This window comes from Ovis canadensis, chromosome 12, assembly GCF_042477335.2.
Source record: "Ovis canadensis isolate MfBH-ARS-UI-01 breed Bighorn chromosome 12, ARS-UI_OviCan_v2, whole genome shotgun sequence".
In the NCBI taxonomy this organism is placed as follows: domain Eukaryota; kingdom Metazoa; phylum Chordata; class Mammalia; order Artiodactyla; family Bovidae; genus Ovis; species Ovis canadensis.
The window spans coordinates 74,335,379-74,360,698 of NC_091256.1; the positions used below are offsets into that span (position 1 = coordinate 74,335,379).

The 25,320-nt window shown below is 46.5% G+C and overlaps 1 protein-coding gene and 1 long non-coding RNA gene across 5 annotated transcripts; one reads left to right on the forward strand and one right to left on the reverse strand.

Moving 5' to 3' along the window:
- Positions 1 to 10,270: 10,270 nt before the first annotated feature.
- GLUL (glutamate-ammonia ligase) lies at positions 10,271 to 21,155 on the reverse strand. 3 transcript variants are annotated; one of them, XM_069546221.1, is made up of 8 exons: positions 20,662 to 20,929; positions 19,536 to 19,894; positions 17,859 to 18,037; positions 16,356 to 16,517; positions 13,647 to 13,793; positions 13,126 to 13,253; positions 12,725 to 12,924; positions 10,271 to 12,191 (listed from the first exon to the last, which is right to left on the reverse strand). In XM_069546221.1, the coding sequence occupies exons 3-8, from the start codon at positions 18,022 to 18,024 to the stop codon at positions 11,873 to 11,875; spliced, it is 1,122 nt and encodes a 373-aa protein (XP_069402322.1). In that variant the 5' UTR covers positions 18,025 to 18,037; positions 19,536 to 19,894; positions 20,662 to 20,929; the 3' UTR covers positions 10,271 to 11,872. The 3 variants fall into 3 exon arrangements, with proteins under 3 accessions (XP_069402322.1, XP_069402321.1, XP_069402320.1); XM_069546220.1 differs by having other exon boundaries at positions 19,536 to 19,652; positions 20,662 to 20,918; XM_069546219.1 differs by lacking the exon at positions 19,536 to 19,894 and having other exon boundaries at positions 20,662 to 21,155.
- Positions 21,042 to 24,181, forward strand: LOC138416660 (uncharacterized). 2 transcript variants are annotated; one of them, XR_011247799.1, is made up of 3 exons: positions 21,042 to 21,148; positions 21,491 to 21,713; positions 22,818 to 24,181. It is a non-coding gene; the product is annotated as an uncharacterized lncRNA (long non-coding RNA). The 2 variants fall into 2 exon arrangements; XR_011247800.1 differs by lacking the exon at positions 21,042 to 21,148 and having other exon boundaries at positions 21,232 to 21,713.
- Positions 24,182 to 25,320: the final 1,139 nt, after the last annotated feature.

Sequence of the window (25,320 nt, forward strand, 5' to 3'; positions counted from 1 at the left end):
TAAGAACATAGAGGTTTTGGGGGAGTTCTCAGTCTGTATTTGTTCTGCTGAGGATTTGCTTTTTTCCCCTAAGTATCAATCGGGAGAAAGGATGACCTTTATAGGTCAGTTTTTAGGATTAGACAGGAACTAGGTTTAGTGGGAACCCATCTTACTGTGTATATATCTTCTCCAAACATTTTAACCCAGGTGAAATGTGGATTACAATGACCATCAAGGGCATCTTTGACAGGAAGGAAACCTCTCCCAGAAGGGCATGAAGGTTTGGGCTTGTAGTGGAGCTAATATGAATACAGGGGTTGCACTTGACTTTAGAAAGCCTATAGGAGCCCAGTCTGGGAATTCACTTTATATGCACATACACACTCTGGGGCTTTTTTGGTTCCTGAAAATGTTGCTTGTATCTTCTTGCCTGCTCCAGGTTCCCTGTATGGCTCCCAGAGTACCCGTGTGCTGTTGGGGATGGAGAAAGGGAAGGATGTGACCATATCACCCTTCACTCCCAATTGAGTGCAGACATTGAACGGGAAATCCTTGATTCCACTCTGTGACAGACAAGTGGGAATAATGAAAAACAGGAATCAAAGGAAGGAAACAAAAATAAATAAATAAAACACTTGCTCCCCAGGTAATACTTACTATTGTCTCAGGGCCGAAGTTGCCCATCCTGATATATATAAGGATTTGCCCACAAAGTCTTTGATACTCCTCCCCTCAAGAGCTGGAGCTTTTCCTTCTAAGCGTGGACCAAATTTATTTTATGTTTTATTTTATATATTTATTTGGCTGTGCCAGGTCTCAGGTGCTGCATACAGAGTCCTTAGCTGTGGCAGGTGGGATCTAGTTCCCCAACCAGGGCTCCAACCTGGGTCCCCTGCACTGGGCATCTAAGCCACTAGACCACCAGGGAAGTTCCAGGTGTGGAACAATTTTAGTGATTCACTTCTGGCATACAGAGCACGGCAAAAGTGATGGAATATCACTTGCAAGATTAGGTAATAGAAAGAGCATGTCTCCCATCTCCCTCTCTCTTCCACTTTCTTTTTTGCTTTACTCACTGTGAAGAACGACACGTCACGAGTGGCACTGTGGAGAGGCCCGTGTGGGAAGGAACTGCGGCCTCCTGCCCAGTCATGTCACTGAGTTTGGGAGCAGATCCTACAGCGCAGTCAGATCTTCACAGACTGCAGCTTGGACAGCTTGACTTAGCCTCCCAAGAAAGTCTGAGGCAGAACCACCCATCTAAGTCACTCCCAGATTCCTGACCCCAGGAAACTTGTTCAGTCACTAAGTCATGTCCTCCTCTTTGCGACCCCATGGACTGCAGCCCGCCAGGCTCCTCTGTCCATGGGATTTCCCAGGCAAGAATACTGGAGCGGGTTGACATTTCCTTTTCCAGGGGATCTTCCCAACCCAGAGATCAAACCCACGCATCCCCTGCTTGGCAGGTGGATTCTTTACCACTTAGCCTCCTGGGAAGCTATTGAGACAATGATGGGTAATACACTTCAATACTTTCAAAGTGGAGAGTCCCTCAGGGGTGGAGAGTACTGGGCTGATCTCCCTGGGGAAGATTGTCATCTGCTTTAAGACTCCTACACATAAGCCAGAGTCTTCAAACAGAGAGAAATTCTTGAACCTAGAAAAATGAGTTTTAAATAGGTTAAATATTCTTATTATTACTCATACTAAAACGTTGTCATATATTTTTCCTCCCCAAAGAAATGCTGTGTCAAGGTATGACTTGTTCGTTTCTTTCAGACTTCTCCAACATCGCTAACTTTTTAAATTCAGCTGTGAACATTGATCACAAACAAATAACTGTCAGTTGAAATCACTCGTCTCCCAAGAAAGCAAATTCAGCCCTGAACTGCTTCATTTCACTGTTGGACATGGTTTGCTGCACAGAATGATAAATCCAAAAGGAATTTCAGGGTTGTGCATAGCTTATCTCAGGCCAATTCTATTAGGATGGTGCCAATTTATGTACAAATGAATCATTTAATGCCAGATAATCTAGAGATCAAATTGCCAACATCCGTTAGATCATCAAAAAAGCAAGAGAGTTCCAGAAAAACATCTATTCTGCTTTATTGACTATGCCAAAGCCTTTGACTGTGTGGATCACAATAAACTGTGGAAAATTCTGAAAGAGATGGGAAAACCAGACCACCTAACCTGCCTCTTGAGAAATCTCTATGGAGGTCAGGAAACAACAGTGAGAACTGGGCATGGAACAACAGACTGGTTCCAAATAGGAAAAGGAGTACATCAAGGCTGTATATTGTCACCCTGCTTATTTAACTTATATGCAGAGTACATCATGAGAAATGCTGGGGTGGATGAAGCACAAGCTGGAATCAAGATTTCTAGGAGAAATATCAATAACCTCAGATATGCAGATGACACCACCATTATGGCAGAAAGTGAAGAAGAACTAAAGAGCCTCTTGATGAAAGTGAGAAAGGAGAGTGAAAAAATTGACTTAAAGCTCAACATTCAGAAAACGAAGATCATGGCATCCGGTCCCATCACTTCATGGGAAATAGACGGGGAAACAGTGGGAATAGTGGCAGACTTTATGTTGGGGGGCTCCAAAATCACAGCAGATGGTGATTGCAGCCATGAAATTAAAAGATGCTTACTCCTTGGAAGCAAAGTTATGACCAACCTAGACAGCATATTCAAAAGCAGAGACATTACTTTGCTGAGTAAGGTCTGTCTAATCAAGGCTCTGGTTTTTCCAGTGGTCATGTATGGATGTGAAAGTTGGACTATAAGGAAAGCTGAGTGCCGAAGAATTGATGCTTTTGAACTGTGGTGTTGGAGAAGACTGTTGAGAGTCCCTTGGACTGCAAGGAGATCCAACCAGTCCATCCTAAAGGAGATCAGTCCTGAGTGTTCATTGGAAGGACTGATGTTGAAGCTGAAACTCCAATACTTTGGCTACCTGACGCGAAGAGCTGATTCATTTGCAAAGACCCTGATGCTGGGAACGATTGAAGGTGGGAGGAGAAGGGGACGACAGAGGATGAAATGGTTGGATGGCATCACCGACTCGATGGACGAGTTTGGGTAAACTCCGGGAGCTGGTGATAGACAGGGAGGCCTGGCGTGCCGCAGTCCATGCAGTCGCAAAGAGTTGGACATGACTGAGTGGCTGAACTGAACTGAGTGTAGGTGTGTTCCCAACTGTCCCCTCCTTAGGGAAGGGAGGAGCCTGCAAGCCTCAGCTGCTTCCAGGATACAGATGATCATCCTTGAAGGCCTGCCTTTGGAATCAGGGAGAGGAGAAGATTTCTGGACCAGGTAATTAGGGGTTAACTGCATGAGTGAGGAAGCTCATATATAAATTATTAATGTCTAAGCTTAGTGCCCTCCCACCCCCAAAGTCACCCTCCACCCTAGGCTCCTAGCCACTTCTTTTAGCTACTGACTGACACTGGAAATGACCTTTCTGTTAATTCAACAAACATTTACCAAAGGCTTAGATGGCTAAGTGCCCTAAGTAGACTAGGCCAGAATGCACTTATGTAAAGATGTTAATAGGGTGGGAGTTTCTGATTCCTAAGCCTACCTAGGAATGAGTCTGGAGATAGGTTGTTTGGGGAGGAAGAACCCAGTACTTTCACTTTTTTATTTTTAAAAATATTTATTTATTTGCCTGCATCGAGTCTTAGTTGTGGCACACGGGATCTTGTGGATCTTTCGTTGCGGCACACAGACTCTCTCCAGTTGCATTGTGAAGGCTCCAGAGCCCACGGGCTTCAGTACTTGCAGTGTATGGGCTTAGTTGCTCCCAGGCATGTGGGATCTTCCTGGACTAGGGATCAAGCCTGTATCCCCCGAACTACAAGGTGGATTCTTAATCATGGGACCACCAGATCATACATTCATTCTATGATCCTCACTTGTAAAGAAAGCCCTGGGGAAGTGGATTCTCCTACCATACTGCCTCTCAGACTCCTTATCACCAAATTCAGACTTAAATTGAAGAAAGTAGGGGAAACCACTAGACCATTCAGGTATGACCTATATCAAATCCCTTATGATTATACAGTGGAAATAAGAAATAGATTTAAGGGCGTAGATCTGGTAGATAGAGTGCCTGATGAACTATGGAATGAAGTTCGTGACATTGTACAGGAGACAGGGATCAAGACCATCCACGTGGAAAAGAAATGCAAAAAAGCAAAATGGCTGTCTGGGGAGGCCTTACAAATAGCTGTGAAAAGAAGAGAGGCAAAAAGCAAAGGAGAAAAGGAAAGATATAGGCATCTGAATGCAGAGTTCCAAAGAATAGCGAGGAGAGATAAGAAAGCTTTCTTCAGCGATCAATGCAAAGAAATAGAGGAAAAGAACAGAATGGGAAAGACTAGAGATCTCTTCAAGAAAATTAGAGATACCAAGGGAACATTTCATGCAAAATGGGCTCGATAAAGGACAGAAATGGTCTGGACCTAACAGAAGCAGAAGATATTAAGAAGAGGTGGCAAGAAAACATGGAAGAACTGTCCAAAAAAGATCTTCACGACCCAGATAGTCATGATGATGTGATCACTAATCTAGAGCCAGACATCTTGGAATGTGAAGTCAAGTGGGCCTTAGAAAGCATCACTACGAACAAAGCTAGTGGAGGTGATGGAATTCCAGTTGAGCTGTTTCAAATCCTGAAAGATGATGCTGTGAAAGTGCTGCACTCAACATGCCAGCAAATCTGGAAAACTCAGCAGTGGCCACAGGACTGGAAAAGGTCAGTTTGCATTCCAATCCCAAAGAAAGGCAATGCCCAAGAATGCTCAAACTACCGCACAATTGCACTCATCTCAGATGCTAGTAAAATAATGCTCAAAATTCTCCAAGCCAGGCTTCAGCAATACGTGAACCGTGAACTCCCTGACGTTCAACCTGGTTTTAGAAAAGGCAGAGGAACCAGAGATCAAATTGCCAACATCTGCTGGATCATGGAAAAAGCAAGAGAGTTCCAGAAAAACATCTATTTCTGCTTTATTGACTATGCCAAAGCCTTTGACTGTGTGGATCACAGTCAACTGTGGAAAATTCTGAAAGAGATGGGAATACCAGACCACCTGACCTGCCTCTTGAGAAATCTGTATGCAGGTCAGGAAGCAACAGTTAGAACTGGACATGGAACAACAGACTGGTTCCAAATAGGAAAAGGAGTACGTCAAGGCTGTATATTGTCACCCTGCTGATTTAACTTCTATGCAGAGTACATCATGAGAAACACTGGACTGGAAGGAACACAAGCTGGAATCAAGATTGCCGGGAGAAATATCAATCACCTCAGATATGCAGATGACACCACCCTTATGGCAGAGAGTGAAGAGGAGCTAAAAAGCCTCTTGATGAAAGTGAAAGTAGAGAGTAAAAAAGTTGGCTTCAAGCTCAGCATTCAGAAAACGAAGATCATGGCATCTGGTCCCATCACTTCACGGGAAATAGATGGGGAAACAGTGGAAACAGTGTCAGACTTTATTTTGGGGGGCTCCAGAATCACTGCAGATGGTAACTGCAGCCATGAAATGAAAAGACGCTTACTCCTTGGAAGAAAAGTTATGACCCACCTAGATAGTATATTCAAAAGCAGAGACATTACTTTGCCGAGTAAGGTCCAGCTAGTCAAGGCTCTGGTTTTTCCTGTGGCCATGTATGGATGTGAGAGTTGGACTGTGAAGAAGGCTGAGCGCCGAAGAATTGATGCGTTTGAACTGTGGTGTTGGAGAAGACTCTTGAGAGTCCCTGGGACTGTAAGGAGATCCAACCAGTCCATTCTGAATGAGATCAACCCTGGGATTTCTTTGGGAGGAATGATGCTAAAGCTGAAACTCCAGTACTTTGGCCACCTCATGCGAAGAGTTGACTCATTAGAAAAGACTCCGATGCTGGGAGGGATTGGGGACAGGAGGAGAAGGGGACAACAGGGGATGAGATGGCTGGATGGCATCATGGACTCGATGGACGTGAGGCTGAGTGAACTCTGGGAGATGGTGATGAACAGGGTGGCCTGGTGTGCTGCGATTCATGGAGTCGCAAAGAGTTGGACACGACTGAGCGACTGAACTGAACTGAGCTGAACTGAACTGCCTCTCAATTCAGCTCCTAATATATCGCAAATTCCTTTCCAGAGACCAGACAAGCATTCTTTTCTTCCCCACTCTCACCGCCCTCTCTCTGTCCCATATCCTATTTCCTCCCTTCTCCCAGTATGATGCTGTACTTTATTATATAGCATTATTTGAGTAGTTATCAGAACAGCTCAAAAAATCATGAGGATCATATAAGATAATCATAGTATACATAGCAATAGGCCCATACCAGAAGTCTCATACCAGTCTCATGATGCTAGTGACGCTGTTAGCTGTAAGAGGGAGGGGAATGAAGAAGATGAATAATTTCTATTCACTTGACCCCCTCATTCCTGTTTCCACCAAAACACCGAAAAAAATAGTGCCTGTTTGGTCCCCATCAATTTTGGAGGTATCTTGAATGCCTCCCCATTTAATGTCAATAGAGCAGAATAGCGACAAAGGAGGAGTTATTCTGTACTTTCATTGAAAAAGGCAAGTGCAGAAAGGTTGCCATGGAGATTTTAGATTTGTTTTTTTGCAGCACCATTTGACTTGTGGGATCTTAGTTTTCTGTCCAGGGATCAGACCCATGCCCCTTGCATTGGAAGCACAGAGTCTTAACCAGTGGACTGCTAGGGAAGCCCCAGAGTTTAGATTTGATGAGTGTGCACCCACTGGAGTTAAGTCTGCAGATGTGCTGACTATGCCATAAGGTGAGCTGAGAGGAAGCTGAGACAGCAACAACCTCAAGATGATGCAAGTAACTTAATCTGAAATCCATGAGAAAAAGGATAGCTTGCTGAGGTCCAAGGCCCTCCTAAAGCAAGTCATCAAGTGAGAATAGGAACAACACAGGCACTTCCTCTGTAACATGGGGCTAGGTAGGACAATACCCGGTTCATATCAGGCAGTGAATTACAGATAATCAATTAGTTGACAGTACCCAAGAACCTCCTGTCCGTTAAGCACAGCAGAGGGTAGAATTAGAAAGGGTTGGCAGTAGAACTGTGCTTTGGGAATGATTATGGCCTGTGTGTCTTGACTCCCTACTCCTGGTGACAGTTTCTCAGACCAGTGAACCCGCTTGAATGTATACTACTACTGGAAGAGATATTCATAAATTCCTGTCTCCTTTGTAAGGTGCTATAGTTTTTGCAAAAGGTTTGTGTAGGATGCTTCTATTGTGTATCTAATGTGTACATATATGCATATGTCTCAACATGGTATATGTCTATATTTTGTATATGTGTGTATATCTATTACAAAATCAAGTTGATTTTTTCTTTTTTAATGAGTGGCTGGTGACTGAGCTAAAGGCTATAAAATGATGGGGCTCTAGTCAAGTCAGATTATTATAGTAGCAATTTACCTGAAGCCTTTGGAATGACATGATGAATTGCCATGACTCATAAAACAACATGAGGCTCTTGGCAGCCTGACTCCAGCCAGAATTAACCAAGCCAGCAGTCATTAAAAATTCAATAAAACGGAACTTCATCTTAGTGTCATGACCAGAGTTAAAACATAGCTAAGCCACCAAGATCTTATGGGTTTAACACCACCCAATAGAGCTATGGGCTTAGAGCTTCCAAAACTGATACTTGAAAAATAATTCATTAGACAAGTCCTGCAGACAACATGACAGGTAAGGATACAGTCCTGAGAAAGAAACAGGATCCTTGCCTGTTTTTTCAAGTTTACAGGCACAAAAGCTGTGTGAGTGACAGGCTTTCTTTGGGATAGCAAATTACTTTTCAGACTTTGCACTTCTGTCGGTGTAAGGGCCAACGAGTAGATGAAATTAACCTCAGCGAAGCCTTTGGTGAGATTTTTGAAACCCTGGCACCAAGTGTTTGTTTAGGAAGTTCTTTTATCTACTGGGTGTTCCCAGGTGGCACTAGTGGTAAAGATCCCACCTGCCAATGCAGGTTAGACATAAGAGACGCCTGTTTGATTCCCTGGGTTAGGAAGATCCCCTGGAGAAGGGAATGGCAATCCACTCCAGTTTTCTTTCCTGAAGAATTCCATGGACAGAGTAGCCTGGCAGTTTACAGTCCATAGGGTCACAGAGTTGGACATGACTGAAGCGATTTAGCACAGCACTACCATCCTACCCAGTAGCACAGAAATGATCCCAGTAGTAACCATCCAAGGAACTCCTTGGAATCCTCTATTAGCTCCTTACAGGCTTCCCAGGTGGCTCAGTGGTAAAGAATTCTGTCAATGCAGGAGACAAGGATATGATCCCTATGTCGGGAAGATGCCTTGCAGAAGGAAATGGCAACCACTCCAGTATTCTTGCCTGGGCAGTCCCTTGGACAGAGTAGCCCAGTGGGCTGCAGTCCATGGGTTCATAACAGTCGGACACAACTTAGTGACTAAACGATAATAATTCTTCTGTTAGCTTGTGTTGTCATTCAGCTCCTGTCCAATCACCGACAGGAAGAAATTAAGGGAACTCATCCTTTTGTGAATACTGGCCTGTCTCTTTAAGGCTGAAGGCTTGCCCATCAGTCTCCATTTAATCTATCACTGATAAAGTTATCAAGTAACCTAGTGTCTGCTAAATGAGCTATAAGAAAACACCTTAGAAATACAAAGGGATTGCACTGTAACGTGTAGGCCAAAGCTAACTCTACCTAAGAGGGTGGAGAAGGAAATACACTGGTTGTTTCCACCTAGATCCTGATGACATTAATTTAGAATTCCTTTTCTGCCCTTTTGAGAATTGGTTACAGTGAGCACAAAAACAGCATGCTTGGCTTATTTACTCAATGTAGTGCTTGCGCTGTACAGAGTATGCCAACCCTCCCACTGCTCCCAAGAACCGTGGGGTGTGTGTGTTGGGGGGTGACCCAGGGAAGGGAAACTGACTTTGGCTGGGGAGAGGGAAGCAGAGTTTCAGTTAAAATAATTATCAGCAAAACCTGGAAAATGCCGAGCAAGAGGGCACTCTTAATAATCATGCTGCAACATGGTGCCAACTGGGACCACACCCAACAAACAAATAGGTAAAGATCATCCTACTTTGAAAATTAGGTGAGGACCTAACCTTCCAAAGGCTTCCTTCATAGCTCAGTTGGTTAAGAATCCACCTGCAATGCGGGAGACCCCAGCTCGATTCCTGGATTGGGAAGATCCACTGAAGGGACAGGCTGCCCACTCCAGTATTCTTAGGCTTCTCTTGTGACTCAGCTGGTAAAGAATCCACCTGCAGTGCAGGAGACCTGGGTTCAATCCCTGGGTTGAGAAGATCCCCAGCAGAAGGGAAAGTCTACCCATTCCAGTATTCTGGCGTGGAGAATTCCATGGACTGTATAGTCCATGGGGTTGCAGAGTCGGACATGACTGAGCGAACCTTCCAAAACAAGAAAAATGTCTAGGATTATGTAAGACTGGAGTGATACACACTTGCACAAAGAAAACTCATGTCTAAATCTGCTGTTAACAGGCTGCAACTACCTCCAAACTGATAGAGGACACCATCTTTTTAAAAGGTAATTAATTACTACTGCCTACAGTACCTGGCACCTTACAAAGTGAAACTGTTGGATGAGTGTTTTTGCTGGAGGTATGTGCACCACAGAGGATGGAGCTCCTACCCAGCTTGATATGGAAATAAACTCAGGTAGGAAGAAGCTGAAGAATTTCCAGGGAAGGGGACAAAGAGCAGAGGCATACAGGTGTCTCCAGAGCCTTTGGGGGCATCGTGAACAGCTCACTAGTGGAGGGAAAAGCGTATCAAGGGATATCTGGGGCTGGCTCACCCTCAGAGCTAGGTCAGCCTCGGAAGGTTTTAACCAGCGTAGCAACGTGGTCAATATTTGCTATTTAGATGAATCACTGGCAGCTGGGCAGAAGATGAAATGAAGTAGGGACAGTGAGACCAGTTGCAAACAGACTAGGCTGCAATAAAATCAAGCCAGTGCTCAAAACGTGATAGTGTGATAGGCCAAAGGCAAGCTCTGGAGCACACACAGGGAGAGGGGGGTTGGGGTTTGTACACTGCTGCAAACTTTTAGGGCCTGGATAGGCCTTAACCCAAACACCCCAGATTCCCAAAGCACAGGATGGAGCTGGTTGGCAATAAGCCTCAGGAAAGATTCTTTAATTCCAAAAACAGGTATACCATGAAGTGGCATATAGGGACTTAAAAGAATCACAAGTCAGGAGAGATCTTATAAATCAACCTAACATTTATAAGAGCTGCTCTGGGCAGTTAGCACAGTTTGTTTACAATGAAGAGTTATCTAACTCTGAACATACTGTACATGGCAATTACAAATCGTCATGGTTAAGAAAAAAACCACTGCCCACTTTCCGCACCCAACACAAAATAGCCAGAAACAGTAAGGAAAATGTAAGGACAAAGGTGGGGTTTGTTTTTATTATAAAAGAGAAAAAAAATAGTAACTCCTCAGGAATCTTAATTTCACACTCAGAGAACAGACACCAAGATACAAAATTACAACTGTTTGGACTCCAGACTTGTCCCATCTCCTCCAGAGCAGAGATGGGGAGGAGACAGCTGAAGCAAACAAGCAATTCTGTAAAACAAAGACTTAGAAACCCTAACAAATATGATTAAAATCTAAAATTCTGTTTTGCTTAAAAAAAATTTTTTTTTTAATATTATCAAAAGGCCTGCTTTAGTGACATGCTAGTCCCACCGGAAAATAACCCCAATACCCCCTTGTCAGTAACATGCTCAAGTTGACCAGCCAACTCCTATTTCCAAACCCCTGTGTGTACAAGTACATGTGTGTCTTTTAAACCTGGGGCTCAGGTGATGGCTACTGCTATCATGGGCTTCCACCTGTTAACCAACCAATGTCAGCCTCCCCAGAAGGGCAAGCAGGGCAGAGAGAAGCCCTGAAGTGGTAGTGAGGGAATATCAGCCCCAAACAGCCAACTTTTCCAGCACAGCCTCTCCCATCCCCATACCCACTCAAAAGGAGATCCTTATTTCTAACCAGACTATTTGTCTCAAATCTGGGTTCCCCATAACCAGAATGGCTTTTTCTCCCTAAAGAGAAAACACACATTTATCTGCACACCCATATATATAATTTTTGTTTTTACATTTAAATATAAAAATACTACTCTGCTTTGTGTTATAAATGGAGGACCACACAATGAGAACTTTTTCTTTTAAGGTAGGGCTATCCATCCATTTATGTGGCGCCTGCCAGGGCGTTGAGCCCCAGGCAAGGGCAGCACCACACCAGGAGATCTAGGGCATTTTCCTACCTGACTTCCCACCCTTCCTTCCCCCCTAATTCTCACTTTTGATAGAAAGTTGGTTACAACCTTGTAAGTAATGGAACTTCCCACCAAGAAGGGAAATCCTAACCTAACCACAGAATCCAGCACCCCTGTCCCCCACTCAGTAACCACTCAGAAAGAGTCCTCCCCATCCCTTCACAATGACTGGGCTCTCTGTCCAGAGAGCTATGCCTATTGGACAAACACACCTGATTAAATGGAAGCAGTGGTTATGTTTCCCCACCCACCCTCCCAACTAATGCACTAGGAAAGCTTCGGTGATAGGAAAAAGAAAAGGGCAGGGGTAGGTAGGTGAAGTGATTAAGAACTTGACCCCTTCGATCCTGACCAAAGAAAGCAAGAGATATTAACTGGGTGTGAGGAATTAAAAAAAAAAAAAAAAAGACCTTGATATTCCACCCTTTGAGTTATAGCTATTATAACATTGAGAGGGGCGAGAGTGGGAGTAAGATGTAGAATTAAGAGGGGTTTCGAGGGCTGCAAGTCTAGTCCACTTAGTTCTTGTACTGGAAGGGCTCGTCGCCGGTTTCATTCAGAAGACATGTGCGGATGAGGGCTTCCGTCACGGCGAAGGGGTCACAGTTGGCAGACGGGCGACGGTCTTCGAAGTAGCCCTTCTTCTCCTGGCCGACAGTCCGGGGGATGCGGATGCTAGCACCACGGTTGGCCACGCCGGCAGAGAAGTCGTTGATGTTGGAGGTTTCGTGGAATCCAGTTAGGCGCCGGGCGTTGTCCAGGCCTCCCTTGGGATCGTAGGCTCGGATGTGGTACTGGTGCCGCTTGCTTAGTTTCTCAATGGCCTCCTCAATGTACCTGGAAGAAACAAGTCAAGATGAGGGTCCAACCTGCCATCAGGAAACCTGCCCTTCAAGAAGCAGGTGTGGATCCAAGAATGGCGTGACTCATCTACCAAAGACTGTTTTCCAGGCTCCAAATGCCCAAAACATGGCCCCAGGAAAAGATTCTCCACAAAGGCAGCACCCTGCCTTACAACCTATGTCTCTTAGTGCTGGGCAGGCAGTAGATGTCCCCATGAAACTCTCTCCCACCCACAGCCATTAAGCTCATTCAGAAGCTTGTATTGTTACTAATTTAGTTCTTACTAAAGATTTTCAAAAGCATTCATCTGTGTCAACTTTCCCCATCACCATCCTCTTGAAGAGTATTTTGGGGGTACTTTCCAAATAGGAACAAAATGACAGGATCAGAAGACAGTTTTTGAAGCTGAGTATCAAGAGCTAAAGGCCCCAACTGGGAAGGCAGCTTACTCATCCCCAGTATATCAAACCCCTGGCAGGTATTCTTGCAGAGAGAGTGCAATGGCCTCCGCTGGAGGTGGCACTCACTTCAGACCATTCTCTTCTCGCATGGCCTTGGTGCTAAAGTTGGTGTGGCAGCCAGCACCATTCCAGTTTCCAGGAATGGGCTTAGGATCAAAGGTGGCGATCACTCCGAAGTCTTCACACACACGATGCAAGATGAAACGGGCCACCCAGAGATGATCGCCCATGTCGATTCCTTCACAGGGTCCTATCTGGAATTCCCACTAGAGAAAACGAGAAGATGGGCTTTGAAAGCAAAACCAGCTGCTCACCCCAACCCAGAAGCTGACACTTGCCCCCTGCTCATCTCTACTCCAAGCCACCTTGAGGGCTTTGGGTTAAGGAGTGAGCACCACAATAGCCCTTCCTAGCAAAATCCCTTACATGCCTCTAGGTGGGGCAGGTGGTGGGCTAGAGACCTTTACCTGTGCAGGCATGACCTCGGCGTTCGTGCCCCCGATCTTGATGCCGGCGTACAAGCAGGCCCGGTAGTGAGCCTCCACAATATCCCTGCCGTAGGCCTTGTCCGCTCCCACACCACAGTAGTAGGGACCTGGAGAGGCATCAAGATGGAAGATCAGGAGGCAGGATGTCAAGAAAATTCCTATCTAAGTGAGATGCATGGCCCAAAGTCAGAAGTCACAAAGTTCTCACACCTTCTCCTGGAATCACCATCCCTGCCTTTACCGGGAGGCAGATGAGTGGTGTGCAGTGGGCTCCTCTGGGTTAACACCACGGTTTCTGTGCGATGTTCACATCTCAACATCCACTATTTGGATTTAGGTAACACAAGGGCTAACTCTCTACAGTATTATTTCAGCCAGTCTCAGGGATATCCCCCTAGCTTTTTGGTCTACAAGGATTCACACCCATCTCCAGAGAGACTTCCCTTGGCAATTAAGCACTTGGGGAGAAGCAAGATTCACCTCTCGCCAAGGAGACTTACCTTGGGGCCCAGGAAAGCCATTGGAAGGCCAACCAAAGGGGTGCCCATCAGTACCCATTAGGGTATATTCCTGCTCCATTCCAAACCAGGGGCGCTGGTTGCTCACCATGTCCATTATCCGTTTACAGGTGTGCCTTAAATTGGTCTCTAGGAGAAAGAGTGGACACGCTATTAGAGATATATGGACAAATGCACTGAATCCCCGTGTTGATGGGAAGTGGTCCTCAGATTCCAGGTACCTGAGATGTTATTTACTGAACTGACCCAGGGTCAACCTTTAGGTGCCCCAGTCAGTGTGAGAGGGGATGATAACAGAAGCTATGGTTATGTATCTGTAGGGAGACTCTCAAAAGGCATTATTTATAACTAAACTGGGTCACAACAAAGTCACATGGGAGAGGACCCAGAGGACACAGCAAGGGTTCACCTTATCTGCAAGCTGGCCCCCTCCCAAGTACCAAATGTCAGGCACTTGAACCCTCTATTCACAGAAGAACTGCTTCTAGCTGTTAGACCTATTCATGGTTTCTCAAGCATTTACAGCCTAATCTACAATTTTTATTGAGAGAATCATTTGTCTAGTCTATCAACAGCCTTACATTCCCGGTGAGAAGATACAAAGTGCTAATTTCTATAGTACTGGCATATGCCAAAAAAACCCAACCAACCAAAAAAAAAGGGCGACAAGCTCAAGAAAAACTTCTATGCTAGAACGGATCTTTATAGATTATTATTGGCTGTTTCACTATGTTCAAGAACCATTTTCAGACCTCTATGATATGCAAATGATACCACTCTAATGGCAGAAAGCAAAGAGGAACTAAAGAGCCTCTTGAGGAGGGTAAAAGAGGAGAGTGGGAAAAGTAGGCTTAAAACTCAACATTAAAAAAATTCAGATCATGGCATTTGGTCCCATCACTTCATGGCAAATAGAAGGGGAAAAAGTACAAACAGTGACAGACTTTATTTTCTTGGGCTCCAAAATCACTGTGGATAGTGACTGTAGCCATGAAATTAAAAGATGCTGCTCCTTGGAAGGAAAACTGTGATAAACCTAGACTGTGTATTAAAAAACAGAGATACCACTTTTCTGACAAAAGTCTATCTGGTCAAAGCTATGGTTTTTCCAGTAGTCATGTTTGTGGGATTTGGACCATTAAGAAGTCTGAACGTCAAAGAATCGATGCTTTCAAATTGTGGTGCTGGAAAACTCTTGAAAGTCCCTTGAACTGCAACAGATCAAGTTAGTCAATCCTAAAGGAAATCAACCCTGAATGTTCCCTGGAAGGACTGATGCTGAAGCTGAAGCTCCAATTCTTTGGCCACCTGATTTAAGGAGTTGACTCATTGGAAAAGACCTTGATGCTGGAGAAGATTGAGGGCAGGAGGAGAAGGGGATGACAGAGGATGAAATGGTTGGATGGCATCACTGACGTCAATGGACATGAGTCTGACCAAACTCCAGGAGACAGTGAAGGACAGGGAAGCCTGGTGTGCTGCAGCTCACAGGGTCACAGAGTCAGCTGCATCTTCCTAATAACCCTGAGATGGGTATTATAAGTCTCCCTTTTTACAAGTGAGAAAATGAGGCTCAGAGATGGCAGGGAACCTGCCCGGGGTAGGCAGCAAAATCAGGAAACCCTGCCTGTCTTGACTTCAGAACTCAGGTCTTTCACCATAATTTAATGCCTCCTAAAACAGACTTTTTGGGGGGCTTCCCTTGTGGCTCAAATGGTAAAGAATCCACCTGCAGTACGGGAGACCTGGGTTCCATCCCTGGGTTGGGAAGACCACCTGGAGAAGGGAAAGGCTACCCACTCCAGTATTCTGGCCTAGAGAATTTCTTGGACTGTATAGTACATGGGGTCACAAAGAGCTGGACACAACTGAGCGACTTTCACTTTTCACTTCAAAAGCTCTCTGGAACAAAAAGGCAACCAGTATTTGACATACAGTTCTTCTCAATCATTTACACATAACTCAATCCTCTATAAACAATTTTATGAGATGGACTTTATTAGTTGTTCCATTTTTTAAAATTTATTTTTTAATTGGTGGGTAATTGCTTTACAGTGTTGTGTTGGTTTCTGCCGTACAACAACGTGAATCAGCTATGTGCTGTGCTTAATCGCTCAGTCATGTCCGAGTCTTTGCAACCCCATGGACTAATAGCCTGCCAGGGTCCTCTGTCCATGGGGATTTTCCAGGCAAGAATACTGGAGTGGGTTGCCATTTCCTTCTCCAGGGGATCTTCCCGACCCAAGGATTGAACCCAGAATCATACAGCTATACTTACTATAGCTGTAAGTATACATATAGCACCCTCCCTCTATCCACCCCCCAATTTTAAAATGGGGGAAGTGACAAGTATAGGGGACAAAATAACTTGCCCAAGTTCATAGAAAGTAAGTGGCAGATCTAGAAATCACACCCAGCATTAAAATCTACAGGCAGGAGGACTGTGACATGGGGCACTCCTCCAGCAAAGATTTAGAAGAATCCAGTGTGGTTTTCTGCAGCCAACAGTGGGAGGATGGACCACACAACCTCTCTCAACAAGGAAGTTCAGGATGGGGAGATGCATGTCCAGTCCTTCAGACTTCCCAGTTAGTTCTGGGATAAGCTCGTCTTCCCAATACCGATTTTGGAATATCCTCCCCACCTGACTTTACAATTCATGGATTAGGATTAAGTCTATCCTATACACACCTGCAGGCTTTCGGTTGTACTTGAAGACTTCACAGAACACCAGCTTGTTGGGGTCCTTGCGGAAAGGGTCCCGGAACATGGCAGCAGGGACAAGATACATATCACTGTTGGAGCCTTCAGACTGAAAAGTACTAGAGCCATCAAAATTCCACTCGGGCAACTCTGTGATAAAAAGAGACGGGGAAATTAAAGTTGCAAGCACAGGAACTTTTCAGGGAGGAGTACAGCCTCTCACTTACCTTTTTATCTCTAAGGATCTACACTGTCTTGTCCAGAAAGCCAGTGATGCATGACTGCTGCTAATAACAGGCAGACCCTGATGTTTGCAGGTTGCCCCACACTCCTTTCTCTTCCAAGTAAGACCATTGCATCACTTTTTTAAAAGAAGTACCAATCACAGAAACAACCTAAGAATAATGTTTCCTCTGTAAATAAGTCTACTGGACACCCAGGAGACAAAGTGGACATTTCTAGTCAGTCAGTCATCATTTAAATAATTGAAATCCAGGAGAAATAAAGACTCTCTGATAAGCCATCTGTGTTGCTTATTTCTTTCACTTCCCACCCCCACCCCACACTGTGTAATGGACAGTCCCAGTTCATGTGGTGTCCTTATTTTAACAGATAAACAGACACTAGCAGGATGACTTATTCAAGGGTGCTCCCACGTAACTTATCCACACTATGTTTTTTTTTTTTTTTTTTTTTTTTTAGTTTTTTCACACTATGTTTTAAAGGTGAGTTCCTTCATCTCTCTCCAGTTGACTATGAGTTCTCTGAAGGCAGAGACCAGACTCTCATCTTATACTTTCAGGGCCCGTGCAATACCTGCCACATAGCAGGTACACACTATATGTTTTGTATTATAGCCATTCATTCATTCACTCAAATGTGAGCATTATCAGAAGAGTAAGCTATCCTAAATCAGGTAAAAGATGATGGACCTCAGTCCCTTTCCAGAAGGAAGGCAGCTATGGTTTGTTCTAGACCAAAGAATAAAGACAAAATCATCCCAATTCATATAATAGCTTCTGTAGGATAAGCAATCAGCCAGATTAAGAATTCTTAAAGTGCATCAACTAAAAACACATGATGGTAGCTCTACTTAGAAACCACTTTTAGGGTGTTTGCTTTATATCTAGAACCTACGTAACATTCAAAAGAGTTTGTAAAACAGATGGAATAGTCAGGTTAGAGCTGTGGTTTTCAAACTGGGTTCCTAGGGGTACCTTAGGTCAGACTGAGATGGGATGCCCAAGTCAACAAAGTTCCCAATGCCACTCCCCCCAGACTTCATCTTTTTTCTTTAGATATGCAAGACTCAATTTAAATAAAGGGGTCCATTGTTAATGCTTGGAGGCAGTGTAGGAGCTTAATGTTGACTGAATAAAGTCTGTAAAGTCCTGCCTTAGAAATGCTTTACATCAGAATAAAGAGGCCAGATCTAGTGGCTTGGTCTCAGGTTGCCACCCAACCCCCCCTCAATTTCGCCCAGCCTCTCACCTTCTATACACTTGGGTTCAGAATCCAAGGTTCGGGTCTTGCAGCGCAGTCCTTCTCCAGTACCGTCGATCCAGATGTACATAGCTTGGACTTTCTCGCCCTGAGGTAGGGCCATGTACACCTGCTTGATGCCTTTGTTCAAGTGGGAGCTCGCCGAGGTGGCCATGGTGGAAGGTGTTCTGAAGAGAGAGAGAAAAAAATAAAATAAGAACACCAAGTCTAAACAGATCCTCTGCAGGAATAAGGACAATTAAATCAAGAAGTCACAGTGGGAGCGGCGGCCCCTCCCTTTGGAAGTCACACACTCAAAAGTACAGTACATTTATTTAACTTGCTTTCAGGGAGATTAAAGTTTTATACTGAACAAAAGTCTCCTTATTCCCTTCCTCAAGCCAGAATCTAAACTTTTGAGCACTAAGTTCTATTTTTGCGGTTTGTCAGAGGTAGAGGAATTGTTTCATTTTTCATACTAAGATACTGGGGGGCAGGGGGGTGGTGAGCCCAAAACAAAATATGGAAGTTCAGAAACAGTCTGCAGAACAGACATCTATCTCCAAGTAAAATCTGGCCACAGAAGGGCTTAGCTGCTATGATCTCTTGGTTAAGTTCTCCCTTTTCCTTACACCCCAGAGGATGCCTCAATAAAAAGTTCTTTTGAAGATTCCTCCACCCTTCCAAATAAACAACCCACCCCATTCCCATTTAGCTGGAAGGAGGAAACTGGGGCTAGCTAGAAGATTTAAGAGTTGGTGGCTTCCTAACAACGACTAATGTGTACTTTGGTGCATTTGATCCAACCTGGATTTTAAGACATACACTGGCATGACTTCCATCAGTTTGAGGCAAAGTTCTCATTTCAGAGAGTAGACTTAAGTTTGAGAGTGACCAGATTCCACCAGAGAACTTTAAGTTAATTAAGAAATTCCCACTTCTAAATCAAAAAGATCTGGGGTTTCAAAAGCTGAGGCCCGCTAAAATCTGTGAGCCACCACCGCAAAACCTCTCAAAGAAGAGACACTGAAGCCACAGAACCAAACCCCAACACAAAGAGGAAACGTCCTACCTCCTTCCTCCCCCATTGATCGCCCAGGGTGGCTGGAGAGGGAACATATTGTTCTCCTCCAATGACTTGGGCAACTTTCTGAAGTACAGTGGCAAAGTTTCTATGGGCAACCGTCCATGTTTGCCCAGCTGAAAACAACTGCTTCTCCCTGCAACAGCCTCACCCTTCCCCTCCGGGAAGAGAAGCTGTCTGTCAAGTTGTGTTAGCAGACAATCTTTGCCGACTCCCTCTAGACTTGGTCAGTCAAATCCCACTCCTTATGCCCATCGCCCATCCCGGCTTTAAAAGCCAGTAGGAGCAATCCCAGACCCTTTCAGCTCCCAGCTATAACCCCATCCCTGGCTTTCCTCTCCCACCGGTTACCACCTCCAATTTCAAGTCACACTTTCTCCCTTAAGCCTCGGGGGCCTACTCTTTTCGGTGATGCCAACTCGGTTCCGTGACAGGTTGGATGCCAACAGCCGCCTGCTCTATCAACTAGTGCCGCCGAGATGTCGAGATTTTACGTGGTGGGGGGGGGGGGGGGGGGGATGGAGGGCTGGGATTCTGCGGTCCTTAGCGGTTTCTTGCAGCTGTGGTGGGAGCAGGGTCCTGGATCCCTGCTCCTCACTCACCCCAGCCAGGTAAGATCAAAGGTATCGATGATGCCCTCCTTGGCCCTTCTCCTTTTGGAGTGGCGTTCGCGCCTCTCGTGGGTCTCCGGCTCTCGCTGGTCCACGCACCGGAGCTTTCTGGGCGAGGGAGACGGAGAGGGAGAGGGAGTCGAAGCGCGGTCGGAATCGCACCGGGTGGAGCAGGAATACGAAGGCTCCTGAGTCGACTTGATCTTGACTCGCGGTTTCTCTCCGGCATTCACCGAGTAGGCGACGAAGCCGAAACAGTTGGAGGGGGACCCCGAGGACCGAGATTCCAGGTCGTCTTCATCTTCGTTCGCGTTCTTCTTCGCGGATTTGCGGCCGGGGGAGCATCCCCGCTTCCCGCCCCCAGGGTAGTTGGGAAAATCCACTTTGAGAGCAGCCCTTTCCCACTGAAACGTCCCAAAAGTCGGCGCCCCGCCCCTTGGGCCCCCGTCTGGATCTCAGGGCGTCGCCAAGGGGGCCATACCCCTCCAAGGCCGGGGTGGGGTCGGGGGGGGGCGGCAGCTGGGGAGTCCGCCGGAGGGACAGCGCGCCGCTGCTGCCCCTGTCCGGCCAGCCAGGCCTCTCCCCCCGCCGCGCCCGCCGGCCACGCCGCGCTCCCGGGCTCCCCATTGTTCAGTCACAGGGGTAGACCCCGCGGCGGGAGCGGGCGCACCACCGACTCTCCCGGCACCCGGCCTCGGCGCCGGCAGCTAACCGCGCCCCGGGGCCAGCAGCCGCGGAGAAAGAGGGCGAGGCTCGCGCAGGGGGACCGCTCCATCCACCACGCACGCCCCACGGCCGAGCGGGGGGCGCCGGGCCGAGCGGGCTCCTCGGCTCGTCCTGCCCAGCGACCTCCAGGGGCGGCGCTTCAGGCCGCCAGCAGCTGAAGGAAGATCAAAACAACTCCCCGCCCTCCGCGAAGCCTGGCGCCCCACCATCGCCGACCCAGACCCGCGGGCAGCGAAAGCAAGCAGGAGCCCTCCCCTCCCCCTCCCTCCAGGCCGGGGCGCAGAGTAGGGCCAGGAGGTGGGAAGAGGCCAAGACGATCGGTCAGGGAGCGGCGGCCGGGCCGGCGCGGCACACTTCCGAGCCCCCTTCCCCGGGCCGGCTAGGTGCTTACCTAGGCGCCGAGCAAAGCGGCAGGGCGAGCAGGCGGCGAGAGCGAGGTGAGGAGAAGAGTGGCGAGGAGGACCAGGAGGCGCTGCTTAGACAGCCGGCTCTTCTCCCATTCTCCGCTCTGCAGGGCGGCCCGCCGCCCCGCACGCTTTATCGGCGGCCGGGGCCGCCCCCGGCGCCCTGATTGGTTCCCAGAGGCCCGGAGCCCGGGCGGATCAGCTGATGCACCGTCCCGGCACCACGGCCATTGGGCGAGCCGCCGAGCGGGCGCCGCCGGGTGGGGGCGAGCGGACCCGGGAAAGAAAGAAAGGGAAAGGGCGGTGGGGGAGGGGACGTGGGGGGAGGGGCGCGAGGCAGGGCGGGCCGGCGGCGGGCGGAGGGCCCGGGGCCTGCCGGGAAGGACCCCGCCGCCGGGGCTGCAGCGCGCCGCCGCGCCGCCGCCTGCCTGGCCCTGGGCGGTCCCCGCGTGCTCTCCCCCGCGGCGCCCCCAGGTCAGATATTCTGAGGGAGGATTCTTTTCCCAGGTCCCACTGCACGCCCCAGAGGAAATTCCAACCCACAGGCACCAGCTTTTGCCTTTCGTTGTTAGAGAACCTCCACTCCCTTGCCCGGCCCTCAGGTCCTGCTTGAGGTTCGGGGGGGTGGGGGTCGCAGTAGCCCCGGGCTCCCCGGTGCCTGGGCCGGCCTCGGAGGGGGCGGCGCAGACAGGGGGCTGCCGGAGGTAGGCCGGAAAGAGCCCCCTGGCCGGCCCCCTCGGCGGGTTTGGGGATGTGACCTGGAGTCTCCCATCTCCCGTTTGTAGTGAACGCGCTGTGTTTTGTCTCGTTGCGTAGAGAGGGTCCCGGCGGGCGGAGACACAGAGCCGGCCTCTGCCACACCTGAGGCAACTCTGCAGCCTCTCTGGACCCAAGTTCCCTTTTCTGCAAATCAAATAAAACGGTTCAAGAGAGGACCTTTAGAGCCGCGCAACAGATTTGAAATCCTCTGTGCGAACTGTTTCCCAAGGACAGCTGACAGGGGATTGAGGTCTTGGCATCTCCCCCTTTGAAACCTAGGGTACGTCAAAAATTTAAGTTCTGTCTGGTGTTGCTTTTCATGTAATTTATTGAACGTCTTTGAAATCTGGAAAACGAGAATCAGTACCCCTTCCTCTTCTCTCCTCAGAGCTGTATTAGGATAGTTGAGAAAATGTGTGTGTGAACAAAGTCTTGAAAGGGATGTTTGTCAACAGATACACAATTTTATATATATGTATACAACACACATAAATATAATGTCTTCATTGCTACCAGTGATAAGATTTAATCATACTGTTTTTATTGCCTGAATCCTCCTGACGGTGTCTAGCCTTTATCGCACCTTTGGAGCGCCCCAGTATATGAGATTTTCTGTTTGAAAACTAAGAAATCATGTTTCTTTGGAAGAGGAAGGGAAGAAGTTTGCTCTTCTGGTTATTTTTTGTACCACAAATATGGAAAAGAAATGTTGCCTGTGACCACACACATAACTTGGCCTCTTTGGTCAACATCCCTCCCCTGTGGGAGTGTGGCTAACACTGCAGTGCTTTAAGATGACAGACTCAAGGTTCATCTCAAACAGAAACTTTTGGTATGTTTCAGACAGGTGACATTCTGGACCAGGTAAGTCGCCTTGCAAGTGTGAGGTATTCTGTCCTTAAACTTGCACTTAAACTTGTGATCCTTCAAATGATGGTTAAAGGCTGGGCTTCAGATCGGGCAATGTAGGTTCAGATCTGGGTTTGACTTCTTACCAGCTTTATATTCAGATGGATGCTTAGCCCTGAAGCCTCAGTTTCCTTGGCTACAAATTAGGCGTAACAGCTACCTTGTATATTGTAAGGATTAACTGTGATGGCACACACATACAGCAATGCTAGAAAGCAATAATTGTAATTATTATAGGCCAAGATAATCTGAAGGGATTAGATTATTTCTTTTCCTGCCATAACCCATGAAGTACAACTTTCTAACTCTGGGTATTGCGCCACCATTAGTTTTATGAGAGTGGGTTTAGATCTGATCACAAAGTGAGCTGTCTTCATTCCATCTATTTCTGTGAAGTCTTGAGTTTAAATGGTTGAGGAGGGTGTGTTGGGAGGGGAAAGGCCATGTTCTTGTTTTAAAAAACGTTACTTTTCAGTTGCCAGACTGCCAGAAGTGAGCCAGAGCCTTCTACTGTACTGGTCACTGCCAGCACCCGAGGTACGGATGGCGCACGGAATAGAAAATAGAAAAGTAAGAGGCAAGCACAGTTCTTAAAGCTTCTAGTATGTGAGTCAGCCTGCTGCCCTGGCTGGTGTCTTAACCTTCCTTATTCATCTGTGTGTCCCCCAGAAGTGTCCAGGGGGGTCAATAACTGGTCGATAACTGATGTTTGTTGACTACACAGAACTGACAGCGGCACCATCAAGAGAACATGTGCTTTGAGCTGCTTTTCCAAGAGTGGAAATGGATTTGCTTTGATCCATTCATGTGACCGGGGGCATACTTTGTGAGGGTTAGCAAGGTAATACATGACCACTGAGTTTTTCAGGCAGAACAAGAGGCCTTGTCCTCCTTAGTCAGCCCCCTACTTACTTAACCAAACTGAATTAGGACCCAAATGAGTTCAAGAACTATTCAGGGAAGCTTAAAAGAGTATGAAGGAAGAAAAAGCAGAAGAAAGAGCTTAAACTAACTGGTTTGCCCCCGGAAACCCAGACTGGACTTTTAGAGAAGTTGTAAGGAGAGTGGCCTGTTTCATCCAGTTTGACTTTGCTGTGTCTGCTGCGCTTTGTTCTCTTTCTCCTTCTTCCCTAAATTGACAGCCACCCCCAGTCTCCTCCCGCTCCCTAAAAAGCATTAGAGCATTTGAACCATGAACTCTTCTGTCTCCTGGTATACTCAATATCAAAGTAGACAGGGGATTCTGTTTCATGGGCTTTGAAGCCAGGCTTTTTTCTTTTAGAGTAGCTGTGTCCAAGGGATGGGTGGAGTGGAAGAGAAATATCACAGGTCAAAATTTGGTTCCAAATCTACAGAAATGGCTGGGGACTGAAAAAAAGGACTTCTTCAGTGTTCTGCTGCTTGAAATAAAGGCCTTGTTTGGGGTGGACTTTACCTGTGAGTTCTTCTCTCAATTTCTTTCTCTTTTAAAGGACCCAGTCTCACTTTGCAGATCGTAAACCCTTAATCTAGTGACCTGAGTGTGCCTTCCTGGGACCTCTGTGGTTGGTTGCCATGCACTCACTAGAGACAAGATTTGGGTTAAGGCTCAAACATACTCAAATCTTTAAGCAGAACATGTAGTTTAGGAAATGGAGTTTTTCCAACATTTGGATGATTTCAGTAGGCAGTGAACAAAACCCTTAACTCATGCTGAAGAGACAGCTGAGACTCAGGCTTGAGGAACACCCTGGAAACCCAACCCCGCATTATAAACTTTTTCTCTTTTTAATAAACCAGCACCAGTTCTTTCCAAAAGAGTAGACCATTGTAAAATCTAAAAGCAAAACAAAAATAAAAGGAAAAGAAGCAGTCTTGGAAGCTGATGTCATTACTCTTAAAGCAAATTTGGGCGAGAAGCTGCAATTAACCAAGCTTTCGGACTTGAAGCTACATAAGTAAAGAAGGAAAGACCAGGTTTCACCTCAATTCGGTATTATCTAATACTGAACCCAGAGGAACTGTTCTTTACATCCTTTCTGATTGTTGTATACTCTTAAGCTCAGGTTAGGAAACAATAAGTTGAAGTCTCAGCTATTTTTGTTTAGTCTGAATTGAGTTTTGTTGAAGGCCCCTTGAAACCATTCAAAGGTAGAGAACACTTAGTTTCCCAGCCTACACCTTACAGTTGAAGGTTTAGGTCTTGAACCTTACCCCAAATCTTACCTCTAAAAGGAAACTGCTTGGAGAATTGGGAGGAATAAGTTCATCTTAGCTAATGACATGGTAAAATAAGTCCTACCGAGAAAATTATAGCCATGCCATCCTAGAATTAATCTTTACATCATTTTAGCTTAATGGTGAGAAAGCTGAGGGCTTACTCATTTACAGCCTCTTGCTTGAATCACCTTAGTGCAGTATTTCACAGCCTTACATGCTTCCAAGTACAGCTCCCTTGAGAGCCTTTTTCTGTTTCCCTTCCTTCAGCTTTCTAAGGCTGGGGCTGATGCATTCCTGGGCACCACCTCTAAGCTCTGAAATCCCTACTGTACCCACAGTGCAGGGACCAACCCGTTTACCTCTGAGTCTTTCACTGTGGCTTCCCCCGTGCTGCCTCACATAGTAGACATTCAGTATATTCCGGGGCGGGGGGTGGGGTTGGGGGATTGCTGTATGACAGATTCTTTTTAAAAGGAATCTTCGGAGATAATTTTGTGTGTTTAATAACCTGTTTCATGGTTTTGTGAATCTGGGATTTTTATAGATAAGTGTCATTCCTGTTTCTCAGTGTATTGAGATTTGTATGGATTTATCTTTATTCTCTAGATTAATTGGAACATAATTGAAGCTTTAGGAAATTTAGCATTATGGTCAAAAACAACTTGGATCAGAGTATGTCCTTTAGTTGGTGCGCCTCTCGAAGATGTCCTCAGCTGGGTCCACAGTCCTTCCTCCCTCACCCCCATCCCATTAGTTGATTTGAATCCCTGTTTATTTCA

Excerpts from the sequence above, each read along its gene's own strand:
- GLUL (XM_069546219.1), bottom strand. The coding sequence starts at position 18,024 with ATGGCCACCTCGGCGAGCTCCCACTTGAACAAAGGCATCAAGCAGGTG. Across the intron at positions 13,254-13,646 it reads TGGCTTTCCTGGGCCCCAAG|GTCCCTACTACTGTGGTGTG; the intron begins GTAAGTCTCCTT and ends ATGCCTCTCCAG. Across the intron at positions 12,925-13,125 it reads CCGAGGTCATGCCTGCACAG|TGGGAATTCCAGATAGGACC; the intron begins GTAAAGGTCTCT and ends CGTTTTCTCTAG.